Below are 20,077 nucleotides of genomic sequence, written 5' to 3'. Positions count from 1 at the left end.
TCTTTAGATTATAGGGTATTACAATATGAGGGTTCGTATTGTTCCTCTGGTATGTTATAAAATCAAAAAGACCTTTACTTCCAAGTAATTCTGCATAGGATTGACCTATATTGTTTTTGAGTTCTTCCCAAAAAGTACAATACATTGGAGGAGGTGGAAAATCACAAGGACTTTGATGTTTCTAAATAAGAGATAAAGCACTAAACATACTGAAAGCATCAGAATATTTTGCAAGATAAAAAACAGTTGAGATTATGACTCATGTCATCCTTATATGTTAACTTTTATTAATTTAGTTTAAACAATTTTTCAAAGAGCTTTATTTTTAAAAGTGAATTATGTAGGGAATTCTTAAATCTTCAGGAAATATTAATTACTTTAAATTATAGCAATTATGGCTGAGTTGCTATATTAGCATTATCTCCAGTTCTGTATTATTTCATATTTGCATAGACTTCCTGAATGTTACTTATAAGATCATCAACGTGGTCACTTTTATCTCATAAAATCTGATTTGAAGTGTAAAACTGTCAGTTAAGTTTAGATTGTACAAATTCCTGTCTGGCAATGGAAACGCACTGGATGACCTTCGAGGAGTCATACGGTCTCAGCTTCAGAAGAAGGCAATGGCAATCCTTCTCTGAAGAAATCTTGCCAAGAAAACCCTGTGATAGGTTTACCTTAAGGTTCAGATAGGAAATAATTTGAGGCAACCAACAACAAATGACCAAAAGTAGGAAGAAAAAAAGGTGAGCAACATGACACCATTTTTTGTAAGGGATGTGACCACCTTTTTCTGTCTGTATATTAATTTGAAAAATGAAGTGCTTGCTTCACTTTCAGGGCTTGTGTTTTGTGGGTGTGTGTGTAGTGAAAAAATACCTTGCAGTGTGTAAATCTGTGTTATACTTGCACAGATTGTATATATCAAATTTGATGGTTAAATCAAATTATATTCCTTTGTTGCATTTGATTTCTGTATGTTGCATTCTGTCATCAAAAACTCTTCTTAATGTTCATTATTAACAGCCTTAATACAATTTACATTGAGAAACATTTTATTTCTATTTGTTTTTCTGATACCACTATTTTGTATTTCAAAACTCAGTAAATTCAGTAAAGCAGTTATAATAATACTTTTTTTCAGACAGTTATAAGTTTCAGAGTTAATAAATGCATTGTCAAATACTGACAAGATTCCAACTAGTCATTGCTGGACTGATTCTGTCTAACAAGGATAATCTGCAGGTGTCTTCCTCTTCTTGTTTCCCTTGCCGATGATATTCCACATGCTCTTTGAGTTGCTACACACCCCCCAAATCCAAACTGAATGTGAGGTGAGCTGCCCTGGTTCAGTTTACACATATGATGCTGAGAATCTCAGTATCACAAGTTTTGAAAACACACATTTCTTGTTGGAGAAAGAGGAGAAAAGCCAGTCCCTCCCTCACCTCTACAACAAAGGTGATGTAAAATTTTACAGCTAACAGTACCAACCATTAGTTTGACAGATACATTTTTATAAATGCAAGATATAGAGGCAAATGTTCTTTCCCTTTGGAACGTTCACACAAAATAATAAAAAGTAATCCAAGTTTCCTTGTATTTACAAATTTTATCAGCTATGAATGAACCAGAATGTCAACATCTGAACTCAGTGCAGTACACATTGCACTGCCAGGAACATTTTGGGGAATCTCAAATATATGTTTGTCTGTGTAATGCCTTATAAGCCTTTAACAGGCTAGCCCATGCCCCCAAAATACTGGCTTATATAAATCCTAACATAAACAATATCTTTTGACATTTTCTCCCCCCACCCCTTTTTGGCTCTGTCTAGTTTGTTCTGCTTTTGGTGTTGTCAAAATATAATAGAAGAAGAATTCAAATTCATTTTCTATTAATTATAATTTAATCATGCATATTGCCCGAAGCTGATGTTTTCTGTTTTCTGAGCTGAAGTTCTGCAATGGTTTACAAAACTCTTGAGCCTTGATCCAACCCCAGTGAAATACGCAAGTCCCTTTGGTTCCACTTAGAAGATTTCAGCATATGCTTAAATTTCTCACATTGGTTTTAATGGGATGGGACTGTAAAGAGCTTAACCTGTGACCTGCAGAGGATATAGGTATTTGCAGACAGTTTGTTGTTGCTGTGGTGTGCCTTCAAGTAGTTTCCGACTTATGACAACCCTAAGGCAAACCTATCACAGGGTTTTCTTGGCAAGTTTCTTCAGAAGGGGTTTACTCTTGCCATCTTCTGAGGTTGAAGGACTGTAGAGATTATCACATGGGGAAAAGGATGTCATTTTCTTGTCCTTTTCATGTAATCACGTGAAAGCTATCAGATGATGTTGCACTGATCTGGTCATTATCCCATCAGTGAAGTGGAATTGTCCACGATCACGCAAAAGGCTATCAGATCATGTCATGCTTATCCCATCATTATCCCACCAAATGAAGCAGAATCATCCTGTCATTTCTCATTAACAGAACTTTCCATTCAAAAGGGACAGGACAGGGCAATATGCATGATAATCTTTTGCACAATCACGTGGTAAGGACAGGATAAGGATGGGAGTGATCCACTTCACTCCCATCCTTTGTGCCCGTCTGATAATTGCCCAGGGGGTTTTATGGCTAAGCAAGGATTCAAACCATGTTCAGCGTCATAGTCCAGTGCTCAGACCACTATAGCACACTGGCTCTAAGTACTTCTCCATATATCTTCTACATTCCGATAAATGCTATGTATATTTAATAGAAATTGGCATTAATATTGTATAAACTACAACAAGCAACCTTATTATATATATTAGGTGCAATGACAATGAGGCTAAACAGACTGGCCAACAGGCCGGCATCAGTGTGGAGTGAGGGTGCAGAGGCTGAAAACCCCAACTCCACCCCCAAGCTGCCGTCACGCTACCCGCCTGACCGTATGGTAGGCAGCATTGCTGTGCTCCTTTGGCATGGCATTCAGACGCTGCATGCCAAAAGGAGCACCAAAATGTGCCGCTGCTGTGGCTAAGGCGCCCCTCTTCCATTTCCCAAAGGAGTGGCATTTTGCTGCTTCTTTTGGGGCTAGAAAAATGCCAGATTGAGGCCATGATGTGCAGTTGCTGCATTCCCAATCTGGCGCTCAAAGGGGCGGTGGCAAGCTGCTCCTTTGGTGCCGTTTATTTTGCCCTCAAATCACAGTAGCTGTATAGGCTTTCCTTATTGTTCTTCATATGTGGGAATATTTCCAGATCTCTCTTTTCTATTCTCTTTCTGATCATCCTCTCTCCTATCCTCACAGTACATGTCATCAGGATTCTTAGCCTGGTCAGCCTTTTCAAGTCTCACTCACATTTAGTTGGTGGATGACTTGAAAGAGATTCCTGGTTTAAAAATCTCAGAGGCAGTATAAATGACAGGACTTTACTGAGCACTTGAACTTAGCATACATTTCCCCCCATAAATAACATTTCTTTCATTTTTTTAAAAAAAATGAGTATGTTTTGATGTCTTCTTGTTTTTAGCTCAGTAAGGCTGAAAAATGAAAGTTAATCCTATTATTATTATTATTTTATTTTATTTTTTTGCAGTTGATAAGATCCAGTGTGTCGTAGTGTCTTGAGTGAGACTACAACTCTGGAGACCAGGGTTCAATTCCCCACTTGGCCATGAAACCTTTTAGGTGACCTTGGACAAGTCACATGCTCTCAGCCCCAGAGGAAGGCAATGGCAGACCTTCTCAAATCAAATCTTGCCAAGAAAACCCCATGCTAGGTTCGCCTTAGGGTTGCCATAAGTTGGAAATAACTTGAAGGCACACAAAAACAGCAAAATGCATTAGTAAGGTTCATGTGGCTTCTTTTTTCAAGAAATTCCAGATTATTATTACATACTATGCTGAAGGTCCATAGCCCAGTGGTACAGCATGTGCTTTGTAGGTTCGATTTCTGTCTCGGATAAAGTTGGCCTGGATGGAAGAATAGTCTTATCTGATATAAGGCATTTCCCTATTATTATTATTATTAATATTATTGTTGTGTGGTACTGATGAGCTATGTTTGGCCTATCTCTGTGATCATGTACTCTGATGATTACACTAGCTATAAGTGTTGCAGCTTCACATGGAGCATTGGGCCTGTACCATCATGCTTCCTGCAAGCTGCATTCTCACTGTAAAATACATTAGGAATATAACAGACATAGGACTTGTAACAGTGTGCTTCGTGGCAGATGAAGGGCATTTAGGGCATCATTGGACTGAATAATTTTATGATTTGTTCTGTGTCTGCCATCCTTGTCAGGTCACCTTGATGCTTCTACATGGCAAAGTAATGTCTCATGCTACTGTTACAGTGCATACCTCCATGCTGGATAGGTACTTTGACAGAGAGCTATGATCTTTCATGCACACAGTTGATTTAGAGCAGTAACTAAAGTTTGATTAGTGTATTGATAGCTAGAATATCTTTTGATCTCTGCCAGTGAAATCATAATTTTGTAAATGTAAATTATTTTCAGGTACAAAATGTCAGCTTACCTTACAAAATCATCTATTACATGAAATTTGGAGGAGTCTGTTTGATTTCTATAGATTGAAAACTATCTATTGATTATTATCTTGCTGTTCAAACATTTTCATGTCCTCAGGGGAAGTGGCCTAGAGACTGGTAATTAAGTGCTTTCGGTATCACCTTGGTCTTTACTGAAGCAGTCATAAGGATTCAAATAGCTGTTAACTATCTCTCTAATGGAATTTATCTTATATGGTAACATGTAATTGACCCTTTTTGTTTTCAAGATGGAAATAATCTGTTGTTTGAAGTATGTAGCGATCATTCATAAGAATTGATATCCCAGGATAAAAGAGAAAGATCAAAGAATGAGTTTTGTTTTTCTAAAATTAACCAAAAATAATGTTCTACCTGAGAAATGGGTAAGAAAGACAGAGTCCTGGCTATGAAAAGAAGAGCATTCCTGCACAAAGCAGCAACTATGGATATGAGTTTTAATTTCCTGAATCCATTTCTTCTCTGTACAAAAACTAAAAGACAACAGCATCTGGCTTCTAGCATTGTAGTTTCACATTGCCCCCTAGCTCTGCCCTTCACCTGTGAATTTTATTTGCTTACTATTTGGAAATGATCCTAAAAAGCTGAGATGAAGATAACATTTTAAAACAACACAGTAAAAGTGTTTACACTTAGGATGAAATATACAGAATAAGTAACTGAGATTAAAATGGAAGACACTGAAGTCTAGAAAGCTGTTTTCCTCTTGCTTTTTTTTAAATCTTCAGTGTTGCTTAAAACACTATGTCATGTTGGAAACAACAACCTTTAAAATGAGAGTCTGGTTTCTAGAAGTATTATTATTTAATTGCCCAGGAGACACTTGCTTTCCTGTCCTTGTAAAGATAGGAAGATACACTTTTTATGTATAGTGGGAATTGTTTTGGCACACAGTTGTTGGAAAACAAATGGCTTGTAATACAATCACTAAGGTGTTCAGATTACTTCTGATACATTTCAGAATGTGTGCATAGGCTTTTTCAACCTTTGCAAAGAACTGAGTTTATCAATGGGATGGAGGGGGAATCACAATGTCTAGCTTCAACCCAACATATATGTATAAAAATATTTGGATAGGCTCATCCAAAAGTTTAGGAAGTCTATTTTACAGTTTTAATACAAGTATTTTTGGAGCTTGCTCCCATGTAGGGCTCTTTTTGGAGAGTCTAGTGACTGTATTCATTCAGGAGAAAACCTGTTCCATGATCACATTGGCGGGTTACAAACCGCCATAAAGTATGCGCTCCATGCGTACTAGGGTTAGGAAGAGCTGTATTAGGGTTAGGAAGGTTCTTACCTTCCTCACGGCCCTTCCTTCCAGTACGCGCGGAGCGCGCCGTAAATGGCGGCGCCCATCCACATGGGCGCCGCCATTTTGACGTCTTGGACGCTGTACGTCCAGACGTGTTGTGGCGGAAGTGACGCCGCGAGGGCATGCTCCGCCCCTCGCGGCGCCAATTCCGCATTTCGAAAAGGAGCACCATTTTGGCGCTACTTTTTCGCTGCGCAGGGAAGCCTCGCGGTCTGGCCGCTGGGGCTTCCCTACGCAGCGAATGGCGATGGCGGGAAAATGGCCCCTTGAGGGCCGTTTGTAACCCACCATTGTTCGCTTTTACTTTGTGCTAGGGATATCTGAAAAGGACTTCTGTCTTCATATTTGTTGTTGCTGTTATGTGCTTTCAAATTCCCCCTGACTTATGGCCACCCTAACATAGGATTTTCTTGCCAAGATTTATTCAGAGGAGTTTTGCCAATGCCTTTTTTTGTAGTCTAAGAGAGTGTGACTTGTTCATTGTCACCCAGTGTGTTTCTATAGATGAGCAAGGATTCAAACCTGAGTCCTAGTACAAAACTCAGATCACAACAACAGTCAAAACAGTAGATAATAATTGGCTCCAGGTACCACCAGATCCTGACTGATCTTGGAAGCTAAGCAGAATCAGCCCTGCTTAGTACTTGGTTGGGAGACCGGCAACAAACATCAGATGCTCTCAGCTATACAGTGTGCCTGCGCTATAGGCGGGGTGCTCCATACGCTTCTTCCTGCTTATGTGGAAGCCACGTGATGGGAGAAAGAATAGCATGCGCGCCCATGGCTCACATGCTCTCCTGCACTGCGAGCACGAGCCCCATTCAATTGTAAGCCTGAGGGCAGGGAACCGTCAGTTAAAAAGATTGTATGTACAGCGCTGTGTAAATTTACAGCGCTTAATAAATAAAGGTTAATAATAATAATAATAATAATAATAATAATAGTACCCCATATCAGATAGCTTAAAAAACACTCATATAGGCCATTGTGATATTTCTGAGATGCAGCAATTTAATAAGTATTTTAAGCAGTTTCTGTGAAAATCTCCAAAGTGTGATGGATCAGTCATTTTCCTTTCTGCATTTATGTGAATACCCCAGTCCTCTTCTCCACTTATATTGTGCTGCCATTTAGGTGCTACTTTACCAAGTAGCATAAAACAAAAACAAAAAGATGTCTTCCTTGAGAAGCTTACAATAATATAGTCAATGTGCTTTTGTGTTTGTTTTCTATATTATAACATTGTTTTTGTTGTTCATTAAAATATTGTAAGATTTTTTTAAAAAAAGAAATGTAAGATTAAAAACAACCTTTTATATGTTTTTCTGTTAATTTTAATATTGTTTTATCTAGAAGATTTTTATCATTTTAAATTTTTTATTGTAAAGTTTTTAAAATGTTTTTTATCCTGTGAGCTGGCTTGGGTTCCTTTCTGGGAGAAAGACAGCATAGAAATGAAATGAAATAAATAAGTGGTGGTGCAGTGGGTAAATGCCTGTACTGCAGCCACTCACTCACCAACTGCAAGGTTGTGGGTTCAATACCAGACAAGGGCTCAAGCTTGACTCAGGCTTGCATCCTTATGAGGTCGCTAAAATGAGTACCCGGCTTGTTGGGAGTGTACTTGCTATTGCTATTTAGGACACAGCAAATTTTCTTCTCTTTGATGCATTCCTTTGTAATGATTTAAAAATATCTGCCTGGCCTATATTATGTTTTGGATATCTAGTATCAAGGTGAGAGGTAGATTACTGTGATCCATGTTGGTAGAATTCAGTGATGTAGCCGTTTTAGTCTGGAATATCAGTATGGAAAGGGATCTTGTAGCATCTTTGAGACTAACTTTGTGAAAGAAGTTGTAGCTTTTATAGACTCGATCTACTTCTTCAGATGCTGTTCACTTCATGCATCTGAGGAAGCTGACTACATTTATGCAAGGTTATGTTACAATTCCCTTTATACAATTAGTCTGAAATATGCTACAAGATAATAATAATAATAATAATAATAATAATAATAATAATAATTTGTATTCCACTTTTTCACAAAGGAATCAAAGCGGATTCCAACAGTATAAATATAACATTGAACAATTAAAAATTACAATTTAAAAAACCCCAAAACCCCAACTCTCCCCCCAATCATAAAAACAGTGATCAACCCATAAAAAGAGATTAAACATCCAAAAATTTAAAACTGTCCAATAGGAATACACTAAAATTTAGGGCAGATTAGTGCTAAAAATGAGTCTTCTTCTAGAGGAGGGGGCGGGGGTGATGGTATCAATCAATTTTGATATCGGTATCAATAGAAGGGGAGGCAAGTCTAATGGATCTAATGGATCTAACCTAGTCTGGAAAGGCCTGCCGGAAGAGATTGGCAGTTGTACTCTATAGCTGTACTGTATAATATCATAATACTATTACACAAGTACACTTGTTAACATAATCACATTGCCTACATCTCCATATGATGTCCAGGGTCAGGGTAAATGGTCATCCAAATATAGTCCCACCTACAAGAAAACCCCATGATAGGTTCACATTAGGATTAAGATCCCTTTACATGTACTTCCAACAGCTGTTTATTTTAAGCTTCAGTAAAGCTAGGTAAATACTTAAAGTACTACCCTGATGCTAAAAAGCTTATGCAGGTTTGTCAGAAAACAAGCTGTGCAAGGGTACCTTGTGAAAGCCTGTCTGTTGTGCTTGCACCATTTATGAAATACTTTTCGAAGGACTGGGTGTTTAGTAGTGGCTGCTTTCACCTGACTTGGGAGGAAAGAACACCATCATTAGGCAGTGAGGGATGCAGTCCAGTAACATCTGGAAGGTGACTCTTTGCCCAGTCTTGGCTTAATAGAGAAGTATAGGGATGTTAGCACAGAAGTAGAAGTAGAAATGTATCTATTCAGCCTAGCCACACCTTTACATGCACTAATTTCCCAAACAGGGAAGAAGCAGGGGAAAATGTTGGAAACACAAGTCAGTCTCTTTTGGTGTGGAAGGATTGCCAGAGATACCCCTGCCATTTTTTCATTCTCCTTTCTTTTTCCTTCAGTGGAGTTTATCACACGGGAGGCAAAGCACCTAAATACCACAGATAAAAAGGATTTAAATCACGGAAATATCCCACAAAAGGATTGTTTTCAGACAATATCACATGACATCACGCAACGTCGTCATTATCCCAGACTTAACACATGAATTAAGCAACCAAAACACATAGCTTTTTTTATTTTCAGGATTTTCCCGAAAATATGAAGTGACAGAAAGCAGCCAAATCACACACTTTAATTAAAGGGTTAAGTCCAGGATAATAGCAATATTATGCTTTTGTGGGATATTCCTAGATTTAATCCCCATTTATCCATGGGATTTGGGTACTCCCTCCCATGTAATGAACACCCATGGCAAAGATGGGGCTGGGGTGGCTAATGGTGGTCTTGGTCAACTTGGCCTAGGAGTCTGGCTCTCTCCATACCAGACTATGTGGTCTGTGCTTATCCTTTGTGCTCACATAAAAGGAGAAAAGAAAAAACCTAAAAACAGCTTCCTTGAATTAGATGTAACACAAGCAGCCCCCACCCCCAGGATATTATTGGCATTCTATACTTGCTATCACTAGGGAAATTCCTGTGATCCAAAGAGGAAGAATGGCATATGACAACCAAAGGGAGGAGCCACTTGTGCTGCTTAACTAACCTGATTGAAGAGTGTGGCTGCCTAACTAATCCTTGGTTCTCTTTCTCTGTGGCCAGAATCATAAAAACTCTTTAAGAGAAATCCATCCTTGCTCAGTCAGCCATGGCCTGTGCAGCTGTCGAAAAAATTACTTTTTGGGACTGTAGCACCCAGAATTCTAAAGTCAAGCTCTTAACTTGTGACAGTAATGCAAAAGCAAACATCGCCTAAATAGCAATGCACACTTCCTCCATATAATAACAATGTACAATAAGAGAATTTCTTATGGCAAAGGGGAATTGATAACCTTAGATGTTCTGCATATGATAGCTTGGTGCAGGACATCTGAGGTTTTCAAGACCAGATGAACATAAACTGGGCCTTTTTTTTTCAATAGAGGAAGTCCTCTATTGATTCCAAGGTGCAGAACCAAGCAGAGAAGATTCTCCTTAGATTGACATATTCCAGTCAACTATTCCTGAGTGCATAAACCTGCCAGAGCATGTGTCATTCTTACATGGTGTGCTTGGCAATCATGTCCTAAGCTGAGCACCCTAACAAATTTACTTCTTTCCCCATGTTGTGCATAAAACAATGCCCACAGCCAGAGGGTGGGGAGCCCAGGCTCTTGGCAGACTTTGGTACAGTGGAACGTTTGAAAAATACATTCCACATAAAATTGTTCCTTACACTTATTTATTTTGACATTTTGGATTGGTTTGAGAGAGGGGGGAAGGGGGAGAATAGATATGCAGCAGCTTCCATCCAACATTGCCTTGTAATTATTTTCTTTTCTTTTTTTCTTACAAATTTTAAAAGGTTTTGTTTATTTCACACCAAACTCATCACATTTAATCATCTTTTATATGTAATGTTTTTATAAATTGGTGTTATGTAAAAAAATGCAACATTTGCTGGAATGAGGGAAGAACACAGATTTGTTTTGTATCTTTGGCAGTGTTTTACACTGGGAAATTGTTCTTACAAAGAATTTAATTCTGACACCCACATCTATGTGGGGAGTACCCTCCTCCACAAACTGTCTTAAATCCAGGAAAAGTAAAACTGGTGTGGGACAGTGGAGAATGCCTGAAATGGAATTATGAGGCTAGAATATTTTATAACACATACTGCTGTGAGGGGCTAAGGCCTGAATCTTGACAACACTTCTAACAAGACTTGACCCATTGAATCAAGGCTAAGTAAGTGTTGACTCACTTTAGTAAATCTACTCTAACCAAGAGTTCTCTAAATCCTATTTAGAAGTATAACTTAAGTAGGATAATTTCCATTAGGTTTAATGTGACTTATCACAGTTAGGTTTGTGTAAGATTGCACTGTAATAACATGAGACTGAGATGCTGGATTTTTTTTTGAAGTGAGATCATGACTATTGCTGTAGAAACATTTCTTACTGCTTGTGGATCAGCTAGGAAGGGTTTATTCATTTTTCTCTGCACCTGGCATTGATACAGAACCAAAGGTATATAATGGTGACACATACTGTCCAAGCTGGAGCCTTCGGCTGGTACTATACTGTCATGAGAAGTAAAACTGGAAATGAGAATAAATTAAAATACAGCTAGAGGCTAAGATCCAATGGTGTATTTCTGCTGAATCTTCCACAAACTCCATAAAACTTGCTTTATCTGGGGAGTCTTCTGGAACAGGTCCAGAGAGGCTGGAGAAGACAGGAGAGGAGAGGGAAATAAAGTCCAGATGCTGCTAGTATTGGATACATAGGTACATCATTGGGATTTGGCAATAATTTATCCCAGTTGCCCCGAGATGCAAAGGAAATGAATGCTTGCTTCTGTTATCTATAATTAATGTATGATTTTATTTTTGTCTTTCTGTCCCCGTCCCCCCCCCCCCCCCCCATACCAGAATAAGATAGTTGTGTACAGCAAGATGCAGGAATCTCTGGAAGTGACATTTCCCAATAAACAAGAGGAGGAAGAGAAAGACCAGCCAACTGAGATGGAGTACCTTAACTCTCGATGCGTCCTTTTCACTTACTTTCAAGGAGACATTGGATCAGTAGTGGATGAACACTTCTCAAGAGCTTTAAACCAAGCTAGCAATTTTAGTCAGGAGGCTGCCATTTCAAAAAGCAAAACAGGATTAAACCCACTATGGAGAGGTAAGGTTTAAAAGTAAATATGTAGTTTACTTTATGCAGTTGTTTTTGTGGCTACTTGAGTTGTATATCTATTTGTGCCTGAGGATATATTCAACTAATAGTTCTTTTTAAAAGCTAGGTTCTCATCACAATACGTAGAGGACACAGCTACATAAAGATTTTCAGAACAGTACTTGACCCATCCTATCTGAATAGCCCTATGGAGAATGTAGAAAATACTGGAAATAGTTATTTCAGCAAGAAGTTAGATGTTATGGAGAAACTCAGTAATCAGAAACTCCTGCAGTTTATTTTTCCTAAATAGAAGCTGTCCAATACAGCTGTCTTCAAAACTGGAAAGGGGGCATTTGGAAAGAAGGTGTAATGGTCATTTCTTATTTCATTTTGTCCTTTAAAATTGCCCCTCTCACAGAAGCTCATGGGTATGTGTGGAGAAAGCTACCATGCTGATGCAATCTGGGATTATTTCCCCCAAAAGTTTTGGATGATCACCAAGCTTTTATCTAACTTCCCATCTGTTTAATAGTGCCTGTAGCAAAAAATAAAATGTACTCTTCCTCTGAAATGAAGAAGAAAGCACAGTGAGCTATGTTTCTTCTTGGAAATATTGGGGTTGGGTGTGTGTGTGTGTGTGTGTGTGTGTGTGTGTATGTATGTATCTTCAAGTCATCTACTGATTTATGGTGACTTCATGAATTTTATACAGGTTTCTTAGGGTAGGAATAGTCAGAAGTTATTCTGAAAATACTCAGATTAATTTTGTATTCCTGCGTGGCAGGGGATTGGACTGGATGGTCCCTTTGGTCTCTTCCATTTCTATGATTCTGTAAGGTGATTTTTGCCAGTTCCTTCCTCTGAAATATAGTCTACAATGTTTGTTATTCATTGGTAGTCTCCCATCAAAGTACAAACTTGGGCTGACTCTGCTGGGGCAGGGACTTATCAAAACAGAGGTGATTTGATAAAATCTGGAGATCAGCCTTGGAGACTAGGGGGCTATACAGACCAGCACTTTGTGCTGGCCTGTGGGCAGGGTGAGGGTTGAGCATCCGCATGCTCCAAGCCCTAATGACACACATGGCCTGGGCGCTATTTTGGCATACGCCCTTCTAGACAGTGCATGCCATGATGACACACCTCCAGTGCAGTGGCCAAACGGCACAGCACCAAAAGGGTGTCCTCATGATGCTCTGGCGCGCCTATGACACCCCTTTTTGCAGTTTCTTTTTGCTCCCTTCGGGGAGCAGATCAGTGCCACTGTATGCGGTTGCTGCGGCACCGATCGTGGGTGAAAAGGGGCAGCTGCATGCCACCCATCTGTATATAGTCCTTTGACTTGTAATGAAAGATTGGATGATAAAAATACACTTATAAACCCCTGGTCTCCTTTTATTGCATCTTCAAATGCAGATTTGTTTTCTTACACGCCTTCTGGTGACTAGGTTAAATTCTGTGTTTTGACCACAGCTTATATGTTTAATAAAAATGTTTTGGATTTTCTCCTTTTTACAACAGTAGATGTGTTCTAATTGGTACCATTTGTTATTTCTTTTTAAGTGTTTGGTTTACATTGTCATAATTTTTCATTTTCATTTTGCTACTCAGTCCTTGTAGGATTCTTATATGAAAATGTATCTGTGTGCACCTATACATTCTGACAGACACACACTGAAGAGAAATGTTGCAAAAAAAACCCAGTGAGTTGAGTTTTACTATGGAAAACAAATTCCTTGCTTCAGCATATGCTCTGAGCAACACTATTAATTCTAAGTGTGCATCTGACTCCTAAATCACTGCTGTTCATCTGATCTAGTTAGTAGGTCTTGAGGTTCTAATAGAAATACGTAAATAAAAAATTACATTAAATTAAAATAGGCTCAGAAAATCTGAACTTTGCTAACCCCTGGTTTAGGGCCCTTTTACTTGACACAATTATAGCCTATGATTCTACTTTAACTGCCCTTGAAATGTCCAATAGAATCATGGAATTTGTTGTTCGTTGTGGCATTATAGAATTCTCTCCAGGCGAGAATTATAAACTGCATATCCAGGATTCTATATGATATTGCTGTGGCAGTTAAAATGAAATCATAATACTATACTTCTGTTGTGTGAAAGGACCTCTGAATAAGTGTTACTGCTGTCTTAATGAATCATCTTGAAATGGCACCAATTATTTCAGTAATGAAATGGTTAGGTGACAGAATCAAAATGAAGATGACTTGTGATTAATTAAAAATAATGATAAAAATGCTAACAGTTACCTCACCAGATATGTGTTTTGATTGTTTTTCAATAAAGAGCAAAAATATTGAGATTTGTATCAGCTTCCTCCAACCCAGTGGCCACTATATGCTGGACTACCATACCAGTCCTACCAGTACTAGCCAGTGAGGATAATAGAAGATGTAATGTAGCACATCTGAGGGATACCAGGTCAAGGAAGGCTGGGATATATCCAAGAATTTGTTTGTGCAAGTAGTAAAATGTTTATGGGCAGGGTGTGCTATCATGATGACATTGCACAAATATTTAACAATGTTAATTATACAGCTTTGCAAATTCAGTTCACAGACTGAACTTTCTCCACATTCAACACATAATACAGCAACTTAGTTTTATTTCCTGAGCACTTAGCATCTTTTACTACCACCTTTGCACAAAGGTAGCCTAAGGTACCAAAGAACAAAAAGTAGTTGGGGGAAAGATTTGATTATGTTCTTTCCCTTTCTGCAGTGTGCATTTTCTTTCCAAAACCATGTTTTGGTTGCTGTTGCTGGGTACTACTCACCAGAAAGTGCATTTCACTAGAGATGATTTCTCTTATTAAACCATTTAACTGAATTCTGATTACTTTTTGCGTGAACACACTTAACAACTCCCTGTGCAGCTTTCTACAATGAATCTGCTGAGATTTTGTCAGATAACAAGATACTGAGAGTTAACTAGCTGAATGAAAAAACTGAAATTATACAAAAATGATCTTAGAAAAATGGCAAGCTGAGTATTCTCAGAATTGTAGGCCCAAAATGTTAATTTCCTAATTTCTGGAATGCACATATGCTATATTTTTTTCTTCTCTTCTAAGTGAGTCCCAGTGCTCTGCTGAATAGTTCTTTTAAAAAAAAAACCCTCTAACTGTAATGAGTAAATTAAGCAAATATTTCATTGTCAAGGTGAAATAAGTTGCAGTGAATGTTGTCATGTCCAAATGGACATCTAAATCCTAAATTTTAGAAGAGGAAATTTAGTACTACCCTGATAACATCTCACAGAAGGATATAGTATCTTAATTTACTGATCTCTGCTTCTTGTTTGAAAATTGATCATCTGAAGAAACTGTTGGTTTTGTTAAACTAAAATTGATAAATGTATTTTTAAGGCAATTTGGAAATTCATTTAATTCTTCTGGGATTTTTTGTTGAGGATAACAGAAGAAAGGGACATTTATAATTGCAACTTGGAAGTATCTGTAGAAAATGAGAATGGCTAAAACACTAATTTTGCTAAATTGCCTCTTTTGTGATAAAGAGCAAACTAGCAAGTACAGTCAAACTGGTACAGTTTAACTCACTTAGTAAGATTGCTATTTGCACCATACATTTCAAGTGTCCATAAAGTCTTGCGTTTTTGCCTATTGAATGCATGTAAGAAGAGAAATCTTTTTTAAAAAAATATTTCAAAATTCTTTGTTTCAACAAATGTCTTGTCTTATAAGCAATAATTAATATTGTTTAATAAAAGGTGAATATATTTTAACTCATACCTTTTTTTAAAAGACTCAAATGCTCTCTTTAAGGCCCTGTGTGCACAAGCAATACTCCCATTCCCACTCTGACGCTACTGCTGCCTTATTGCATGATGCACTGCAACCTCCAGTGAAATACCATGGTTCTTCTTCATTAACCCACCTTTGCCCAAAACCCCAGGGTTAGCATGGGGTTTTGTGTTCTGTTGAATGTGGCCTGGATCAGGCCAGCTTGCTATTCACATGCTATGTGCCACACCATTCACCTTTCCCACACTGAGTAGCACATGGAAAGGGAATGGCCTGTCCCCAGAGCCACCGCAGTTGCTTACATACCTGCAGGAGCTCCATGGACAGACCACCATTGCTTCTCTTGCCATTGTTTCTCCTGAAGGTGAGATTGCCTGTGTGACCAATGAGAAGAGAGGGTAGATGGATCCCCTGATTGTATGGTGAGGGCTTCCAGTCTGGCCTGTGCCCAATTGGCCTGTGTGAATAACACTGTATCACAGCACTGGGTACAGCCTAATGTATGTGGCCGCCATTGTCGCCAGTCCAAGGCAGGTTACGGAACATAATGCTCCTGACTGACATATGGTCAGTGCAGAGAAGGCCTTAATTTCTAAATCCCATGCTTTTTTTAAAAAAAAAAATGTGTATTTTCCCCTTTGTTTCTGTGTCTACTATTTTCTATTTTTGTGATTCGGGATGCCTTTAAAATGAAGTAATATTTTAAAGCAATCTGAGCTAATATGTTTATTTAGAACTGAACAGTTCCTAAACATACACCATAGAGTATTTTGATTATATACTATATTGTAGGGAAAACTAATGTGCTGCCAGAGTGGTCTGATTTTATCTGAACTGTATGACACTCTTATTCCTTTCCTTTGCCACTGCTATGGTACTTCCCTCTGACGTATCATCAAGGTTGTATTTCAATGAGCTAGCTCCAAACCCTTGCTGTACTTCATTTGTGTGTATATATATCAGGCACAATTTGGAGGTGAAGAGGCAGGTGATGGAGAAGGCTAAAACAAAGAAGCAGGGAGAAGGTCAATAATCTCAAGGTAAAACACAGAGAGAAACACACAAGGGATAAAATGAGTGGATGGTTTAAAGGGGATTGGAAGGAAAGTCCTCTCTGAACAATCATGAGAAACAACTCTCTATTCATTTGTGAGGCACACAAGGTTTTGTCTAAACTGTAAAACTGCATATCCATCGCTGGAATCACTCTCTTAAATCTGTCTAGCAAAAAGTCAATCACAAATACACATGTGGGTTTATTTTCCATGGAAATGTTGTTTCTTGCCTTTTCATTTACATTTTAAAAATAGTTTTGTGTAAATCCCGTGTGGTAGCAATGCTGTTTGTTACTTGGAATGGAAGCCGCCTTGGGTCGCAGCCTGGGAGAAAGGTGGCATATAAATAAAGTAAATAAAATAAGTAAAAATAAATTACTTAACATGAATTTTCAGAAATGATTCTCACTTTGGTTTTTCTTTTTTCTTTTAAAAGAGAGCTCAGCAATAGCAAGCCAAAGGAGTGGCTTTCCAGCTTCATTTTGGACCAGTTCTTATCAGACTCCTCCTCCACCATGCTTAAGTGGAGTTCATCATGATTTTCAAGTTACTGCACCAGGCACCTTCTCAACAGTAGATCATAGCAGCTGGCCAGGACATACATTACATCAGACTGCTCCACCTCCTCCGCCTACCATGTCAGAATCCTGGCATTATCCATTAGCATCTCAGGTGAGCCCTTCATATGGACACATGCATGATGTGTACATGCACCACCACCATCCGCATACACATATGCATCACCATCACCACCCAACTTCGCACCTTGACCCACGGTACAGACCTTTGCTGATGCCTTCAGTTTGTGCAGGCAAGATTCCTTCACCACAGTGTGATGCAACAAAGACAGACCATTCTGCGGTCACCAGTGCTACCTCAGCATGGGCAGGAGCCTTTCATGGAACAGTTGACATTGTGCCAAGTTTTGGGTTTGACACAGGTAAGCACTGATCTTGTGGTTGTTGTTATTTGCCATCAAGTAGCTTTGATTCACAAAAGACCTCCAAGACCCTGACCATCAACAACCTGCTAAAGTTTTTTCAAACTCAGATCTGTGGCTTCCTTTATTGAATCAATCTATATATGCATATTGTAGGTTACATTATTTTAAGAATCACGTCATAGCTAAGAAAATTGTCAATAAATGCTCTAATTCTGTCACCTGGTTTGCAATGATGCATCTCTGACATAGCTAGGTAAGACTGAAGTGCCATGAATGCCAAAATCTGCAAAGAGAGGTAAAAGATTAGCTTTTCACTCTAACAGAAATAAAAATGCAGTGCATACAACCTGTTGTTTTGTATTGTATCCACAAATACAGGTGAGCAATCCCAGGATTTAAAGCATTGTCCTTTTTATGGTTAAAAAAAATCTAATAGCAAACATTCTATTCTCATATGAAATCAATTGGAACTGGATTTTTAAATCCATACTTGGAAGTAACTTTCTCTGAAATCAGAGGAATTTCGGATTCTTGCTTGTTCTTGCAAGCAGCTGCAATGAATCTGGTTTGTTCATCAATCCTTTTCAAGAATAGGATGTTCTGAATTCACTCACTGTAGACCCAAGGGATCATAAAATGCTTTTCAAAATCCAATCCAAATGCTGTGTATAAAATTCTCCTCAGAGCAAGTAAGCCTATAAATCTATAGGAGTATGCTTATAAATAAATGTTTTCCAAATATATAAACCAATTTCCCTCAAACAACTATTGAAGATTCTGGTCTGCTGCACCTTTACAATATGATTCTAATATTCAGAGATAGTTGCTGAAATGGGAACCTCATTCCTTTCTGGGAGCAAAGTTAACTGAATATTCAGAATATTCTAGGGCCTGTTTCAGTATTTTATGGGTCATTTCACAAACACTAGTGTAGTGGCTATCCAAATGTTATGTGATATATGATCTATCCATAACTGAACAGTGACAGGATTATGAGTTGGGACCCAGAGAATTATCCCATCTCTACTGATTTACCTATGATTTCAGCATGACCTCAGTTTCATTCTTCTAAAAAAGTAATGTTTCAAGTTGGGTATAATGCAACCATATCTAAGTGTTAAAGCTTTCACTGATCTAAAAATGAATTGGGCAAAGATGGTGCCTGACTCTTGGAAAAGCCCTGCATTGTATTCTGTCATTTTAAGTATGGTGAAGTACATATTGGTCTAGTCTCAATCCTAAATCATCTATTTTTTGGCTTTGAAGAAAGGTACTGCTGCTGCTTCTTTCAAATCAGCTGTGTATAAAGAAGTGGAATCATCTCAAAGAGAAACAGATGTAGATTGATAAGCAATGATAGGAACACAATCTTGGCTTAAGCAAAGGATATTTAACAATAGATAAAACCTGACACAAATATTGTTAACCTTGATCTATAAATTCAGAGCAGAACTACAGAGATTTCAGTTTATTCAAAGTATTTCTTTATTTCCTCTCAGGTCACCAGCAGATAAAAATATTCTTTTTTAAAAAAGCAAAAAACAAAACCCAAATTATTTTCTTCTTCTTCTTCTTCATTTTTTTAAAAAAAAATTCTAATAAGCAATTTAGTTCAAACAATTGTAAAAGGCATAATTTAAGACTGTTTACAAAGACCAAACACTATGGTTGGCTATTAGCCAGAGATGATGATGATAATGATGTTTATTTATAATGCCATTTTCCCCAAAGGGTGGTATGTCAGAACATGTACAATCAAAAACTAGCCATAAAACACAACACTATAAAATGCTAAAATATTAAAAGACATACAGTGGGCCCTCCACATTTATTAAAGTTAGGGGACAGGGACCCTTGTGACAGTGGGGAAATAACACAAATAAAATACCACTATTTTTTTAACCAGAGAGACCAAGAGGCTGCTACCAGGATTGCCATGAGGCACAGTCGATGCGAGAGCAGATTACAACAACAACAGTTTCTTTTTTTAACTTGAGAAAATACCTCTCTAGGAATCTCTAGGTTCTCCAGTGCAACTGTCTGGTCAACATCTGCCTGAAGGTGCCCATAGAATCTTGCTGGGGGACCTATAGATTCCTAGAGAAGTGTTCTCTCTAGTAATCTCTAGGTCCTTCAATGAGACTCTATGGTCAGTGTCCAGCAGATTGGCTCAGGAGGACCTAGAGATTCCTAGAGAAAACATAGCAATCAAAACTGCAAATAATCAAAGCTGCAAAAGTCAAAGCTGCAGATGTGGAGGGATAACAGTAGAATCATAGAGTTGGAAGATACTGCAAGGGCCATCCTATCCAACCCTCTGCCATTCAGGAAATCTCAATCAAAGCATCCCCGACAATTGGCCATCCAGCCTCTGTTTAAAGACCTCCAAGGAAGGAGACTCCACTACACTCCGAGGAAGTGTGTTCCACTGTCGAACAGCCCTTACTGGCAGGAAGTTCCTCCTAATTTTGAGGTGGAATCTCTTTTCTTTAGCTTGCATCCATTGCTCTGGGTCCTAGTCTCTGGAGCAGCAGAAAACAAGTTTTCTCCCTCCTCAATATGACATCCCTTTAAGTATTTAAACAGGGCTATCATA

The 20,077-nt window shown here is 38.4% G+C and overlaps 1 protein-coding gene across 3 annotated transcripts in view; it reads left to right on the top strand.

The window, feature by feature from the left end:
- The window catches only part of VGLL3 (vestigial like family member 3), a 35,420-nt gene that overhangs the window by 4,407 nt on the left and 10,936 nt on the right, over positions 1-20,077 (top strand). For 2 of the 3 annotated variants that reach the window (XM_089512208.1, XM_089512210.1), the window contains exons 2-3: positions 11,450-11,705; positions 16,975-17,478. In XM_089512208.1, the coding sequence (XP_089368334.1) occupies positions 11,450-11,705; positions 16,975-17,478 (760 nt within the window). The remainder of the gene's footprint in view (positions 1-11,449; positions 11,706-16,974; positions 17,479-20,077) is intronic. The other variant, XM_089512211.1, reaches the window with a different exon arrangement.

The sequence above is a fragment of the Sceloporus occidentalis genome, unplaced genomic scaffold, assembly GCF_023333645.1.
Source record: "Sceloporus occidentalis isolate IW3139 unplaced genomic scaffold, rSceOcc1.0.p SCAF_2, whole genome shotgun sequence".
Taxonomy (NCBI): Eukaryota; Metazoa; Chordata; class Lepidosauria; order Squamata; family Phrynosomatidae; genus Sceloporus; species Sceloporus occidentalis.
Note: the sequence above shows the minus strand (reverse complement) of the source record. Positions and strands in the feature narration are given on the sequence as shown.